The following is an 18,161-nucleotide window of genomic DNA, read 5'->3' on the forward strand; positions in this document are numbered from 1 at the left end:
CATAAAGACTCTGATATTGATGTAGGCAGCAATTAGTTTTTTTAAATTATCAAATTCAGATGACTTAGTGATGTAGACACGGACAAAAACCTTGTAAATTTCTAGTCTGAGAAATGGCAGCTATGGTTGGTCACCTGGTCTCACTGACACAGTAAATGAGTTCTCTCAAGATTTTAAAGCACATAAAAAATTCTTCCATGAAAAATAATTACACAGCTATAACACTCAGACTTTACTCTTAAATTTTTCCACACATAATAGACGTGTACCAAAAATGTAAAATGGTTAAAATTGCTGTTAAACATAACATACAGTACATTGCATAACAGTTAACAGGCAGTCATATGCGTATGGAGTTGAATAGGTAACAGGTGTTCTATTTTAGCACGCTGCATTGGGTGACAATGCTGTATGAGGTAAAGGGTTATCTTTAAACTTTATAGTGAATCAGATGGTGAATACAGGAGAAGAAAAGAACATCTGTAAGGTGCCATAGTAAAAAATGTGGCAGATACACATGTACTGAGTGTGAGGAAATTGTAGCTTGAATTATGATTGTAACAAGATCACTGGGTTGGATTTCGGATTTATAACAGAACACTTTTGATGGTGATGCAGATACAATGTTTATTGATCATTGACTTGAATGGGGAAAGAATTATGATTAATACGTGCATATATAAAATCCAAATATTGGACAAATTAACACAATCCGCACTAACCTAATAATGCAACAAATGTAAATACAAATAAATGACCTTTCATAGTACAAGGACAAAGGTGAATGATTCACAGTAATTTCACAATACAAAAAGAATGACGTGTTTTACTCAAAAAGTGAAAAAAATGTTGCTCTTTACTCATATAGTAAAGTGTATTCACTCAAAAAGTGAAAAATGATGCATTTTACTCATATAGTAAAATGTATTCACTCAAAAAGTGAAAAATGATGCACTTTACTCATATAGTAAAATGTATTCACTCAAATAGTGAAAAATGATGCACTTTACTCATATAGTAAAATGTATTCACTCAAATAGTGAAAAATGATGCACTTTACTCATATAGTAAAATGTATTCACTCAAATAGTGAAAAATGATGCACTTTACTCATATAGTAAAATGTATTCACTCAAACAGTGAAAAATGATGCACTTTACTCCTACAACAACTACAACAACAACAACAACTAAACATCTGTCATTTCTTGAAAAGCAAGAAATACGCATATTTACCACATCATATTGGTGATATTGTCACTTTGAACTATTTGAGACTTTTGATACATCAAGTACAGATCCATTAGTTCATAATGTCATACTTGGTCCCAGTATTATATCACTGCATTAGAATACCATTGTTACATGTACGATGCAAAGAGCAAGTGACATTGTGTCTTATGTGCCCCAGTGTTGACAAAATTAGAAGTATTTGATTTCATCCTTGGGTAAAGCCATTCAGGTTTTAAAAGATATACTTCAAAAGCATGTTTTTCATGTGAAGAAAGACTATAAAAATTGTACTGAGTTCAGATGATGACTGGCATCCTTTGTCGTAATAATAATGCTTCAGACCTGAATATATACTCGAATAGATACAAACTGTCTGATCATGTAAGATATTAAATCAAACCATTATTATATATAATGATTTACTTGGCTGTTAAAATGTATTAGTCCAAAGTTTTACTGACAATTTGATTCTAAAACATGAAAAATGTGTTCTTCTTCCTTGATAACTGCATGTTTTATGTAAAATTGTGTCTTGCAGTCACTTGATAAGTGCATGTTTTATGTAATATTGTGTCTTGCTGTCCCATGACAAGTACATGTTTTACATAAAATTGTGTCTTGCTGTATATGACAAGTGCATGTTTTATGTAATATTTTGTTTTGCTGTCCCTCAACAAGTGCATTTTGTATGTAAAATTGTCTTGCTATCCTTGACAAGTGCATGTTTTATGTAAAATTATTTCTTGCTGTCTCTGACAAGTGCATGTTTTATGTAAAATTGTGTCTTGCTGTCCCTGACAAGTACATGTTTTATGTAAAATTGTGTCTTACTGTCCTTTGACAAGTGTATGTTTTATGTAAAATTGTCTTGCTATCCTTGACAAGTGCATGTTTTATGTAAAATTATTTCTTGCTGTCTCTGACAAGTGCATGTTTTATGTAAAATTGTGTCTTGCTGTCCCTGACAAGTACATGTTTTATGTAAAATTGTGTCTTACTGTCCTTTGACAAGTGTATGTTTTATGTAAAATTGTCTTGCTATCCCATGACAAGTGCATGTTTTATGTAAAATTATTTCTTGCTGTCTCTGACAAGTGCATGTTTTATGTAAAATTGTGTCTTGCTGTCCCTGACAAGTGCATGTTTTATGTGAAATTGTGTCTTACTGTCCTTTGACAAGTGTATGTTTTATGTAAAATTGTCTTGCTCTCCCATGACAAGTGCATATTGTTTGTGAAATTGTGTCTTGCTGTCCTTTGACAAGTGCATGTTTTATGTAAAATTATCTTGCTGTCCCATGACAAGTGCATGTTTTACATGTTTTATGTAAAATTGTGTCTTGCTGTTCCTAGACAAGTGCATGTTTTACATGTTTTATGTAAAATTGTGTCTTGCTGTTCCTAGACAAGTGCATGTTTTACATGTTTTATGTAAAATTGTGTCTTGCTGTCCCTTGACAACTGCATGTTTTATGTAAAATTGTGTCTTGCTGTCCCTAGACAAGCGCATGTTTTATGTAAAATTATGTCTTGCTGTCCTGAGACAATTGCATGGTTTATGTAAAATTGTGTCTTGCTGTACCTTGACAAGTATATTTTGTTTGTAAAATTGTGTCTTGCTGTCCCTTGACAGGTGCATGTTTTATGAGTTTAATAATCATGTATTTATTTGCAAAACAATTGCATTCATTTGTTCTGTAGGAGCCCTTTGATGCCAGGATATTCCCTAACAGTAGCATGGTGGGTATAGGTCTGACCCCAGAAGGGATCAACCAGAATGAAGTGGTATATGAGCTGATGAATGAAAATGCCTGGGCAACAGAACCAAGGAATCTAGCAGAATGGTAAGGAGATGGTATATTTATAGATCTAACTCAGCATTTATTGACAGGCATTGTGACATAATGATAGGCACTATAAACTCAGGATGAGAGATTGTATCTTTGAGACCTGCTATAGTTATTGTTCTCACATCTTTTGTCATGCTTCAGTCCCTAACTTTGACACAAGTATCACCATTCACTGAGGGTCAACCTGTGATGTGCAGCAATCCATTATTTATGGTGTCTCAATATAGCAAAGTCCTACATATAACATGCTTCTGTTCCTAATTTTGACACAGGTGTCACCATTTACTGAGAGCCTATCAGTGACACAAGTATCACCATTCACTGAGTCCCTAACTTTGACACAAGTATCACCATTCACTGAGGGTCAGCCTGTGATGTGCAGCAGCCCATTATTTATGGTGTCTGAATATAGCAAAGTCCCACATATAACATGCTTCAGTCCCTAATTTTGACACAGGTATAGCCATTTACTGAGAGCCTATCTTTGACACAGGTATCACCATTCACTGAGACCCTAACTTTGACACAGGTATTACCATACACTGAGTCCTTAACTTTGACACAGGTATCACCATTCACCTTGATGTTTTGAATATTATAGTGGAAAACTCAGGAATTTAGTTTAATTTGTGCATGGACTTTGTATGGCAGTGACACAGTCAAATACTACTACTACTACTACTAATAATAATAATGATAATGACGGTGATAATAATAATGACCTTACTTAGAGAAGATCATTTTGTAAACTGACCAATCTTCATTGAGGCCTTCTACAACTGCATTTTTGTATGTGTGTGTGTGTGTGTGTATATATATATATATATATATATATATATATGCACAATTTTTACAAGATGGGGTGTCTTTAGACAGCAAATGCTATTAGAAAACTAGATAACTGACCTACTGCTACAGTAAAATATGCATATGGCTTTAAGCATGAGTACATACAGGATTGATACAAATAGTAGTAGCAAACATGTGTAAAACATTATAGGTGAGTAGATGATAACAATGTTTTAAAGAAAAGTTGCACTGAATTAAACAAAATCACACAAATGATTGTTTCTGTATATGTTGACTAAGAAAATATTTTGAAAGCTTGGCATGAGTCAGCTGACTTTAGATGGTATGGAATTCCATAGTTTGTAAAGTATTTTTAATGACCTTGTCAGCTTGCTATTATTTGCACAAGATATTGTCTATCATGATGCCAAGTAGTGTTTCATTTTCAGACTGTTGTATATCCATTCCATTTATCATTACTTTGAAATAATGTTTCTCAGCTTTTACTGTTACTTGTTTACCTATGATCATGGCTTTTGATTTGGCTGCATTTATTTTCACACCATTTTGCTCATGCCAGTTATTTATTTTTACCAAGTCTTCATTTAATTCAGTTCTGATCTCATGGACTGTTGATTCATTGTTATATAATGGTGTGTCATCTGCAGACATGTTGGTAGTGGATAGCTCATTGTGATGTGGTAAATCATAGATGTACAGCAGAAAGAGTACTGGTCCAAGAACTGATCCTTGTGGAACACCTGACTTTATCTATTTCTTATCTGTTTGTTTATATAAATAGAAACTTCTTTTTGTCTGCCTTCAAGATAGTTTTAAACCAAGTTAAGCTTTTGTGGTTAACTTGATATGAGCTTTTCCATCAGAATTTTGTGATTTACAAGGTCAAAAGCCTTTGAAAGGTCAAGAAACACAGTGCCTACAAGGTTGCCTTGATCAATTGCTGTTAACCAATCATCCACCATTCTAGTTAGTGTAGTCTCACATGAGTGTTCTTTACAGAAGCATGATTGTTATGAATGTGGTAAACTAAACAATTTCTATGCATCAGCTGTCATTGACAAATGCATAGTTGAATCTGTACATGGGCTGTGTGTGGTAATAATGACTGGGGTCATGAACAAAGTATCAGGAAAGAGCAGAAACCAGCAAATGTTGTGATATTCAATAAATAGTTAATTCCCTGAAATACAGGTGAAACTCTAAAATAAAAGAAACTTAAGAATTTTTAGTTAAATCTCAAATTTCTAACACAAGTCTTAAAGAATAAACTTCTGAATAAATTTTAGTGGTATTTCAAAATAAATCCAATACTGAGAGTGTTGATGTGCCTGTAATGGCCTGAATAGTAATGATGTGACAACAGTGTTCAACAATAATAATATCCAAGAATATTACTCTAGATGAGCACTTTGTATTTCCATTGAACAAATAATTTGATTAAATACATTGCAGCCCAAATGAAATACTGGACACAACAATAAGACTGGTTTCTTCTTCAGATATTATTGCAGGAATAAATAAGAATTTTTTTATACTCTATGTGACCTTGGTCATAATTGGTATTTTGTTTTTTTTAAAACTAGTGTTTAATGGAACAATTCATTCTAGAAGGTTCCAGATATTTACAAGATAAAATCTTAGTTATAATTAGAAGATCAGATCTGTTACTAAGTTATAATAAAGAACAAAGTAAAAGGTAAACAATGTTGTTTACAAAATTGTCACCGATTTTGGACAAGGTCATCTGTAACACTTTTTATCGCCCAAAACATTTAATGAAATTAAAAAAACATAAAAATAACTAAAAAGCAATGCAAATTAGATATATTAAACAATGGCAATCACAAAGATGAATCTGTGCATGAGCTGTCTGTGGCAAGCACACATTTGAAATTGTGCATGAGCTGTGTATGGCAATTGCACTATTGAATCTGTATGGCAGTTTTGCAGTTGAATCTGTCAGTGAGCTGTGTATGGCAGTCACACAGTTGAATCTGTCAATCAGCTGTGTATGGCAGTCACACATTTGAATCTGTCAATGAGTTATGTATGGCAGTCACACATTTGAATCTGTCAATGAGTTGTGTATGGCAGTCACACATTTGAAATGTGCGTGAGCTGTCTATGGCATTCAAATGGTTCAGTGGAAGTCTGAGAACAATTTGCATTCATAGTTACACACATTGATCCCCATATTCCATTTTGTTGTAATTATTATCATAGAATGAGATTATTTTGATGTTTTTTTTTAATGGATGAACATGACTAACATTTAACAAAAAGCTTTTGAAATAATTTTGATATAGGCTTATGCTATTAGGACCAGTAAAGAAGTTTATATTTTGTCTGTGGATGTTTTTCTAGTTTAAAATCTATATTTTCCTCAGGATCTCACACTTTGCCTTATCTCGATATGGAACAAGTGATGACAATGTTGATATGGCATGGCAACTTCTAAAGGTAAGACTGCATTTTGCATCATTCAGTTTTGTTAATATAGAGTAGGTTGTGACATTTTTATGTCCCACTGCAACATGATAAGGGGGGAGGCATATTGTTTTGCTGCAGTCCATCCATATGTCCATAAGTATTTTCCCAATCCATTTAGAATGATAGTTAGCACTTAAACTGTTAAACTTAGAGCCGTGAAAGTTTAGAAACCTTAACATGGCCATAAACAGGTGACCGTATAGCTCATATTTTGAGGAATTTAGACTCAGCCTTAAATGATCCAGTACAAGGTATAATCTAGACAGTGAAAGATAAGTCTTCATCTATAAACAGATTTTGGAAGTAGAAGTGCATGTATTCAAGACAAAGACCTAAACAGATTTACGCACCAAGGATAAAGTACATAAAATAGCCTGCTCCGTTTAAATGGAGTAAATGTCAGATTATTGAAAAAGAGGTAGAAATAATGCAGCACAAAGAGACCATGATTTGGAACTGACTGAAGAAATATATGACTGAAGAAATATATGGTCAAATTCTGAAACATCCTAAATGTGAAATAGTTCTGTGAAAACTGGCTCCCTCAGAAGAGTGTGATGTTTGGGATAAAGATAAATTTATCAGAAGACTAGCACAACAATGGAACTGGCAACTGGTTTGCAACTACCATGATTCCATTCCTAAAGAAGACCATATGGATGCAACAATGTAGCTGTACATTAACTGCAGACTTCTTAGTGATATGACTGAAAAATTGTTAAAACTACATTAAAAATCCAAATCACACACACACACCAGACATGGCTACATAGACACAACAATGTAGCTGTACATTAACTGGTCTACAACTACCAGGGTTTAATTACCAGACATGACTACATAGACACAGCAATGGAACTGTACATTGACTGGTCCACAGCTACCAGGGTTTCATTACCAGACATGGCTACATAGACACAACAATGGAACTGTACATTGACTGTTCCACAGCTACCAGGGTTTCATTACCAGACATAGCTACAAAGACACAACAATGGAACTGTACATTGACTGGTCCACAGCTACCAGGGTTTCATTACCAGACATAGCTACATAGACACAGCAATGGAACTGTACATTGACTGGTCCACAGCTACCAGGGTTTCATTACCAGACATGGCTACATAGACACAGCACTGGAACTGTACATTGACTGGTCCACAGTTACCAGGGTTTCATTACCAGACATGGCTACATAGACACAACAATGGAACTGTACATTGACTGTTCCACAGCTACCAGGGTTTCATTACCAGACATGGCTACATAGACACAACAATGGAACTGTACATTAACTTAACTACAGGTACAAGTGTTTCATTACCAGATATGACTATACAGACAAGAGACTATATGGCAAAAAGTGTCTAATTCTCACCTATGCTACAAAGGAGTAAACCTCACATAAAAAACAAATGTAGTTAGTAGAATTGTGCACAATTAGTGATGTTACTTTCAGCAGGAAAATCAGAAACTCACAATGCAGGGAAAAACTTTTTGAACAGATGTAAACATTTACATTATTATGGATATTTAATTACAAAATCAAGGATGTAAATTGTGTGGTGAAATAAACCATACTGTTGCAGATATAGAGGTCAGAAATTTAGATGCTGGTTATGTTCTGTGACAGGCCACTAAGTTGATTAATCTGGTCAACAGGATACAAGCACTGAAGTCATTACTGTTGTTTCTATTAGTGGTGCAAATATCTTTACTTCAGACTCTGGTGAACTGATAAATCACAAAGGCTGTATGGTAAAGTATGATACCAGACACATATTAACTTTTGTGTGTATTGAATGTAAAAATATATGTGTAGATGTAATTATTCCTCTAGCAGTAAAATGGCAGCACAACCAGCATTTATACCAGGAATAAGCAACTGTAAATACTGTAAGTAATACGTTAAACGGTACTAAGAAGCAACAAACAATGCATGAGAATGGGTCCAGACATAGCACTCATGGCAGCAATACATACAATGTAAATGTATACAGTAATTATCATGTCTCCTTGAGTGCCCAAAATAGTCATTGTAACCTTGTTAATGTTACAGTTTTGAATTTCGGAATTACAGGAAAAGGTGTTAATATAGGTCATGTAAATAAATATAAATATAGGCATCAGAGTGAAGATTGATGAAGTTAAACTCCAGGTAACAATGTACATTTATTTGGCATCTCAGAAATGAAGGTTACTGAAAGCTAGACTGATAATTGTTTTGGCAATGATGGATATGACAGACAGAGGCATGATGGCAGGAGGTGGTGGACTCCTATCAAATCTAAAACACGGTAATGTTTACAAAAGAAGGATGGGTCTTCAGTCTAAAGAAGTTAATCAATATGGATTAAATCAGCCCAGAAAAAGCCAACCCCTTTTTCTTAAAAGTTTGTAAATAAATTTGCACCTTCAAAGACATTCAGAGTGAAACATGAGAATAAACAAAGCTGAGTCACAGCAGAAAGTGAAGATGCTATAAAAAGTTGTGACAACTTGAAATCTCTAGGTAATGAAGATGAATACAAAATCTGGAGACATAAAGCAAGCAAAATTATTAGGCAAACAGAAAGAAACCATTACCCAAAAAATTTTGTTGATAACAAAAACAATCCCCAAACTCTCTTTACAGTTTTGATTGAATTTAGAGTGAGAAAGTGCAAGAATAAAATGGATTTATCATTACTTATGAATGATGGTAACCAGGTATATGATCTAGATGACACTGAATATATTTTTTAATGAATTCTTTTTAAACATTGCCTCCAAAATTAAAGAACATAAGCAGGACTCTGATAATTTGGGACAAAAACATTTTTGTTCCACAAGACATCCATATAATAATTCCAGATATGAGATACAAGTTCTGAGTTTGTTTTCAATTGCTAAAAAACATGAATATCTCTATTTCTAATAGACTCGACATGATATGTCCAAGACTTCTTAAGGTAGCTGCATGTACAATGCTCTTTTCTGAACTATCTCAGTGATCACAATCTACTTCATGAAAACCAATCTGGCTTTTGAAAAGATCATTCTTTTGAAACTGCTGGCTGACAAGTGGCTGAAAGCCTTATATGAAGGAAAGTTTCTTGGTACCATAATGAACAATTTGATCATGAAATTCTTCTTGAAAATTTACAAATTACAAATTTATCAATGTAGTGAAGACACTCTTAAGTGGTTCATGTATTTCTTGAACTAAGGTCTCCACTGGTAATTTGTTGTTTGTTCTGTTCATTACTGATCTACCCCTAAAAATAGGAGATCAGTTTAATTAACTGACACGTATGATGATGAAACTACCTTGTCTGATGATAAAAGTAATCAAACTGAAGCTGAGAAAAACTTAAAAACTGCTCTCAAGTAGATTTCAAATAGGTTTCAAGGAAAATAGTATGGTGCTCAGCAGGCACAGACAAAAGTCTTGCTGACAACATGGCAGACAAGATATTGGTACCTCACAAAATAATGAACTGGCAATATTATCCTTAACGTAACATTAATGCTTTGATGCTACAGTGAAATAGCATGAAACCTGTTTTCTCTATACTTACCTTATGTACTTCCATATAAGTTAAGTCCAACTGCACAGACCCAGATCTTGCCATGCACAATGCTATGGTAGGTCAGGATCCATACAGTTTGTTAGGGGTAATCAATAAAGCAAACATCATAGACCTGATCTGCCATAATCTGCCAGTGCATTATGTGATAGTAGATCAGCACCTATGTTGTTTGCAGTTAGACTCTACGTTTAAGTGAGTATGTATTAGGGGTGAAATGATACACCTGTGCCACGTATCGATATGAATCACAATACGCATGCCTGCGATACGATACATATCGATTCACATGAACTTAAGGCCTTTCCATCTTTGGAAGGTAGGTGGTGCCCTTTTTTGTATGTTGACATTCTTTGTTGTATTTCCATAGACATATAGTTATCATATATTTATATGCAATTCTCACTGATGAGACAATACCAGCAATACATTCAAAGAGACTAGCTGTTGGTAGCAATGATTTTTTTCCCGAACATTTTATTCCATTTAATGGTGGATCCATTTAACTCCCTTTATTTTGTACATCATGAATGATTTGAAAACATTATTGCCAATTTCATGTCTCAGTTACACCTGGGAGACATTACAATGTTATTTTCAAAACAGAAGAAATAATGCAGTTTACTTGTGCAAAGAAAATCTCATCTAGAACAAATCCAGGCATTGGGAATAAGGTTGAATACCAACACAATCTATCACATTTTATTTCCTGCAGATGCAAAAGACTGCTGCAGCCAATGGTACTTGTATTTGTTAGTGAAGTAAAACTATTGACTACACCTAGTCCTATTCTACAATTTTCTTTTAACTTACACAAGGTGATAAACTTGAGCAGTTTGAAATCTGCCCCATCGTTCATTCTATGCTAATTTCATTTTTTCCACCAGCACCATCATTCACTAAACATCTCTACATAAAACAAGAGAAATTCCAAATTTGTTTCCCATGTACAATTTAAGAAGAGATGATGACAGGATTTTATCTTAAGGGAGACCACCCCCTTTATCAAAGAAAAAAAGGAGGGGAAAAAGAAATGGACATGGGGTCAATATTTATCTAAGCTTCAGTATATGTCTCTCTTTCTTCCTAATCTACTTTCTAATAGCTCTACTGAAATCAACATCTTTGACAGACATCTCTAGCTGTATAAGCATTAATCTGTTAATTAATCCTGAGCATACTCTGCTCATTTTCTTTGTATCACTATTGTTCTGTGCTTCTTTCTGAAGAGACATATACATAGCTAGCTTTGTCGGCTTGAATATGCTGGGAAACTGATCTTTGTGACTGTTATGTACAATTTTCCAGAGATGATAGATATTATCTTTTGGCTAATCTGTTCCAAAATAGGACTTTTCACCAGCATAAACTTCCTTTGTTAAATCTTATCTGTTCCATAATGCTGTATAAACGTATTTAGTCCATCAATGTTTGTGCAGACAGAGGTATTAAAATAAATATCTGTACTTTGTAATTGCATTTTTTAACCCTTATTTTATTCAGTTTATCTTAACCGAAATATGCACACATGTATATGATTTTGTAGCATATGATCCACAGAGAGAATTTGATTAATAAAAATAATTGAAATTGCATTATACATTTAAATTGTCTGCGTTTTAATTAGGCTTAGTATTCTGCCTTTTGTGCATTTAATTTAGAAATATCACTCAAAGGGTCATGCCATCTATCTTTTTGTCCATCCAGCATGTAGATCTGACTCGAATTTAACAACATTTAGAGCCCAAAATCACTCACTGGTGTCTCCATTTACACTTTTCCAGCTCCAATAGTCTGATATACTTCATAACTTAATAAATTATTGTCATCATCATTATCATCATCAAGTATTTGCCGAACGAAATCATAATGAACCACGCCAGAAATCAGACTTTTGAGTTTTCTAGGTAGCTCATATTTTAAACACATTTGTAAAATTTTCTTCATGAATGGTTCAAACTACTCCATAATTTTCATTCCTGGGCATGTTGTTCTAATCAAATTTAGTTTTTCAACCATTCATATTGTGCTTGAAGAACCCAGATGTGAAACAGTTGCTACACGAAAAACAGATGTCTCGACAATAACTAAATAAAAATTGTATACTTTGCTGAGCAAATTTTAATGTGTGGGACTTTCAATGAATTTGCGGGAGTTTTCGCATTTCACTGTTCTCCAAGTGCATGAATTTGTACAAATTTTGCATGATTCATGCAATGGCAAACACTGACATCTCTGTTTAAGTACTTGACACATCTAATGACTTTCTTGCAAAGTCTCTGTTTCTCTGCCAATACTTCCTGTTTATCATGCAGAGAATAAGCTACATAGATTTCTGATTGGCAGTTATTGTTTAACCTGGAGCGGAACAAGCAAAATAAGAAGTCAGTGTAACATATTTCAGTGTGCAACACACTGGTAGCATAATTTTCGAATCCCTCAAAGCAGTCAAGATACAATTCAAAGTAGAATCTCCACATGAAAGTGGTTATTAAATGATGAGTAAAGTACTTCATTAAACATGTGAAACATGTTTGGTATGTATAGTATATGCTGAACATACTTCTGGGTTAAAATAATTAGCATGACATGGGGGGGGGGGGGCAGAATAAGAACCATGTCACTTTGAGTTAACTTTTAGAAGGCAAGTGGGTATTCTCAAATAATCTTTTTCACTTTTACTAATAAACCTGAATGACTGTGACTGCAAAATTTCAGAAGGATTATAATTTTACATAATAACAAGGCAACTAATAATAATTACTCATGACTGCTGAAGACTGAAAAAAACATACAGTAAGTAAGTATCATTTTGTATCGATTCTCCATCTCTTGTATCAATATGTGTATTGTTTCAGCAAAAGTATCAATATGTTGATGAATTGTTTCACCTCTGGTATGTATGGTATTAATCATTCAGACAATTTTATTTTTTCAATGCATAGACACCATTGCCAAAATTTGTAATCAAGGCAAAGTATGTTTTTATTTTTAGTTTGTTGTAATCAGTGTGAGAAGTTAATCAGTAACAAATAATGCATTCTTCTTGTATACTGAAAACTAAATTTTAATGTTTTTTATCATTATTTTGATCTCTTACCCTAGAGAAGTGTGTATAACAATTCTGGAATATTCAAAGATCACAGCAGAGATGTAATACCCACAACCCGACCACGCCTCTATCCCCCAATCAGTCAGGAGGTAAGTGCAAAACACCCAGCCTTGCTTCAGTCCCCCAATCAGTAAGAAGGTAATTATAAAACACCTGGCCATGCCTCAGTCCCCTAATCAGTCAGGAGGTGGGTGCAAAACAATCACTATTAATCATCTTGTGCCCAGCAGAGGAGGTTGGGAATATAGAAATGGATTGAGCCTCTCCATTGGTCAATCTGTCAGTCACAATTTCATTTATACAGCATAACTCCTTAATTTTTTCAAGATATTGCAATGATACTTCGGACTAGTAGTGTAGATATGCCTTTTAATATTCATATTTTTTTAGATTCAGTGTTTTTAGTATTTATCGATTTGTCTATGTATCCATCCAGCCTTGACACTTTTGTTTCTGGATCATAACTCATAAACCATTTAAGATAAATCTCTCAAACCTTGTACAATTTTCAGACTATTGATGTAGATGTGAATTTTGCTAAGCACAATTCTTCAATTTTAATATTTTTGTTTTCATCCATTTGTCTGTTCATCCATCCATTCATCATTCACACTTTCATTTCCAGAGCAAAATTCTAACACTGTTCAGGATATCTCTTCAATTCTTGGTGCTTATATTAGACTAGAGGTATAGATTGGTTTACATATTAGACTAGTGGTATGGATTGGTACCCATATTATACTAGTGGTATACATTGGTACACGTATTAGACTAGTGGTATACATTGGTACACGTATTAGACTAGTGGTATACATTGGTACACATATTAGACTAGTGGTATACATTGATACACATATTAGACTAGTGGTATACATTGATACACATATTAGACTAGTGGTATATATTGGTACACATATTAGACTAGTGGTATATATTGGTACACATATTAGACTAGTGGTATACATTGGTACACATATTAGACTAGTGGTATACATTGGTACACATATTAGACTAGTGGTATACATTGATACACATATTAGACTAGTGGTATATATTGGTACACATATTAGACTAGTAGTATACATAGGTACACATATTAAACTAGTGGTATACATTGATACACATATTAGACTAGTGGTATATATTGGTACACATATTAGACTAGTGGTATACATTGGTACACATATTAGACTAGTGGTATACATTAGTACACATATTAGACTTGTGGTATACATTTGTACACATATTAGACTAGTGGTATATATTGGTACACATATTAGACTAGTGGTATATATTGGTACATATATTATACTAGTGGTATACATTGATACACTTATTAGACTTGTGGTATACATTTGTACACATATTAGACTAGTGGTATACATTGATACACATATTAGACTAGTGGTAATATATATTGGTACGTGTAAATGTGGCGATGTAATATTAAAATAATTTTCAAGTTCAATGCAGCCAGTATTAATAAGTCATGGCCTACCAAATATTTACTATAAATGTATAGAAAGTGGAGAAAGTACCAGGTGTAATGATTCTGACATTTTAAGAAGATGTTGATCTGATCACCACCAACTGTTGCTTCTTCTAGGAGATGAGCTTGTTGCTGTCACAAGTGTGCAGAATAAAGGAAACAGTGCCAATCTAAGTCTGATGACCTTTTACAGGAGTCTTAAAACACAATGTGGTCTTAAACATAAGTGGTCTTAAAACACAAGTGGTCTTAAAACACAATGTGGGCACCCAGAACTAATGGAAAAACTACAAAAACTTTGTTAGTAGCTAAAACTGCAAACTGACTATGACTTTGGACAGGCATACTAGCCAGTGATGTGACCTATGTGTCATCTTGTGTGGTCCCTTAGGTTATGAAAGGTTCATTGAAATGAGTGTTGCACTTAAATGTGGGCTGGAGATATTTAAGTTACTCCCTCAACTTTTCTCTGTCTCTCTCTCTCTCTCTCTCATGTCTATGTAGATATTTAGGGTAAATTTAATTTGATTGTGTTAAAATATTAGAAATATATGTTACAGGTGAGTCAGCCTCCATTGCTGAAACAATTTAGGAGAGCATGGTCTGATGTCATCTTTAATAGCCTAGGGCATGAATCCGATTTGTTCCATGTCAAGCATCTTCAGTTAGCAGAAACAATGTTTTTAATAAGCATCCTCTTGTGGATAAACAGGTCCTTGTACATAGCAAGTGAAATCAATTAACCAGTGAGAGAGCTCATTACGCAACCTCTTAACAACCAGTGAGAGTGCCCATTGTATAACCTCTTAACAACCGGTGAGAGTGCCCATTGTATAATCTCTTAGCAACCAGTGAGAGAGCTCAGTACACAACCTCTTAACAACCAATGAGAGTGCTCATTGTATAACCTCTTAACAACCAGTGAGAGAGCTCATTGTGTAACCTCTTAACAACCAGTGAGAGAGCTCATTGTGTAACCTCTTAACAACCAGTAAGAGTGCTCATTGTGCAACCTCTTAACAACCAATGAGAGTGCTCATTGTATAACCTCTTAACAACCAGTGAGAGAGCTCATTGTGTAACCTCTTACCAACCAGTGAGAGAGCTCATTGTTTAACCTTTCAACAACCAGTTAATAATTTTCATCCAACGTGTGTCGCTGTGTACCTAGATTGCATTGATTATTCTAATAATCTCCCAGTTTAAGTGTAAAAAGGGTCAAAGTGGAACATAGCGGGTCAGTCCTGTACAAAATTTTCCATATATGGAATTCATATGTACTTTTACAGAAATATCCATGTGGACATTTTTATTCTGTACTGAACCACTCTTATGGATTTCAATGTATCCATATGGAAATGTTATGGATTCCTTATGTACTTATTATGGAAAATCCCATGGAATATGCAAATTAGTCCATGAGATATGTAGATTGCCCATATTGAATAAAATTAAAATTCCATATGGAATTTGGCAATAATCCATATAGAATTTGGCAATAATCCATATGGAATTTGGGAATAATCCATATGGAATTTGGCAATAGTCCATATGGAATTTGTGAATAGTCCATATGGAATTTGGAAATATACCATATGGAATTTGTAAATGGTCCATATGGAATTTGTAAATAGTTCATATGGAATTTGGCAATAATCTATATGGAATTTATGAATAATCCCTATGAAATTTGGCAATAGTCCATATGGAATTTGTGAATAGCCCATATGGAATTTGGAAATATACTATATGGAACTTGTAAATGGTCCATATGGAATTTGTAAATAGTTCATATGGAATTTGGTAATAGTCCATCCCATAAAAAATTTTCCAGGCAGACTTAAGGCGGATTTCAGACAGGTTTTTTAAGCGCTTTCTGCCTAAACCATAACAAAAAAATTCATATTTCTATTAAACTGCATAATGACTCTTAAACATTATTGGGAATCAATGATAAATATTCACAATAATTTTTAAAATGAATCATAAATTTTATTTTGACAGACATTATCAAATAAGATTAAGGTTTTTCTTGTCTTCATTTTCTTTTTTGCACACAAAACCTAATCCATGATGGCATGACTTAAGTCTTTTTCATTTCACCAAAAGTTTGGTGAGATTTCACAAATATTTCAAACAAAACTTTCATTGAAATTGGTGAGATCTCACTAAAATTTCACTGAAAGATCTCTAACATTTCATTGAAAGTTTTGTGAGAGTTTACTAAAACGTTCATGAGATTTCACTAAAATTTTGATCATTATGTAGTATTTTACTGAAGTTTCAGTAGTTTTTTAGACATTTCAAAAGGATTCAAATAAATAATGGATATGAATTAAACAGGACTTTAATAACCAAGGTGATATTTCAGTGTACATGAACAAAATTATACAGATATTGTAATTATATGACATCCAAGGCAAGAGATATGGGAGTTGATAATAATAATAATAAAGACTTTATTTAGAGAAGGTAACTCAGTTAGTTACAGAACTAATTTACCTTGAGGCCTTCTATCTGTTATGTTCAATATATACACCATATACAACATGATGTGAAGAATCTAGCTTGACAATAAATAATTAAGTGATTTTGAAAATCAAAGTATCAAGCCTGGAACCTATGCACAGGCATCTGTGAACACAAAAACATATATAAAATATAAAATATCATCCTGCATTGAAAAACTCAACTGTGAAAATGATGCAGAATTATTGAAAAGCATCCATTTGAGACATTGATTATTAAAAGAAGAAATGCGAGGAGCCTGCCTTATGTCACTTGTACTGCAGACTTGATATTTGATTAATGTACAAACTATGATGCTGTTGTGGTCTCTTGAATTAGTCCTTGTTCCATAAGCAGCTGTGACAAACGTTTATCATGATATTATTACTCTTATTTTACACTGAATTCTAACACACCTAGAATATTTTGATAATATACACAATAATACCACTCACAATATTGAAAAATGATTCTACTTGTGGGCCAAGAAAACTCCACAAAGATATGACTATCTTTGATAGACATGGGTATCTGGCAACAATTCCCACCAGTGATCTATATGTTGTCCCTCCTTAAATTCTGGAAGTTAATCAGTTTGGAGTTATATAACTTCAAAATCATCCTGGTTCAATTCTTTGTCATATTTAGCATGTTAGCTGCTACTGTAGAGCTCTTTATGGCACAAAAAAGCAAAATGCTAGTCCTGGCATTCAGGTTTCATACGATTGACCAATTATATTCCCATCGACTCATTGAGCTATTCTCATTGACACACATTTTTCAAATGGTTATTCAAACTCGTATCATGCTTGAAAATTTGAATCGCTATGATTAGCAAGCATGCTCATTCCCATCAGTTTCCATTACGTGATGATTCATTGGGCAAGTACAAAATTTTGACCAATCAGAAAGCTCTTTACAGCGAGGATCTGTTAAATAATAAACAAAACAAATACTTATTAGAAAGCTCATTGTGGAATAAGACCGGACAGAGCATTATTTAAATTTTTTTGGGGGGGAGATAATATTAAAACAAAGGGTCCATATCGAGGAAAATCAGATTCAGATCAGGAGAAAAGTGAAATTCTGTTTTAAAACGGAA

The 18,161-nt window shown here is 33.7% G+C and overlaps 1 protein-coding gene across 1 annotated transcript in view; it reads left to right on the plus strand.

The window, feature by feature from the left end:
• LOC149806595 (alpha-N-acetylglucosaminidase-like) overlaps positions 1 to 18,161 on the plus strand; it is a 110,916-nt gene that overhangs the window by 36,534 nt on the left and 56,221 nt on the right. The window contains exons 14-16 of the mRNA XM_089955324.1: positions 2,933 to 3,075; positions 6,279 to 6,351; positions 13,056 to 13,151. Coding sequence (XP_089811450.1) covers positions 2,933 to 3,075; positions 6,279 to 6,351; positions 13,056 to 13,151 — 312 coding nt within the window. The remainder of the gene's footprint in view (positions 1 to 2,932; positions 3,076 to 6,278; positions 6,352 to 13,055; positions 13,152 to 18,161) is intronic.

The sequence above is a fragment of the Sinohyriopsis cumingii genome, chromosome 1 (genome assembly GCF_028554795.1).
Source record: "Sinohyriopsis cumingii isolate HCF-2022 chromosome 1, ASM2855479v2, whole genome shotgun sequence".
Lineage (NCBI taxonomy): Eukaryota > Metazoa > Mollusca > Bivalvia > Unionida > Unionidae > Sinohyriopsis > Sinohyriopsis cumingii.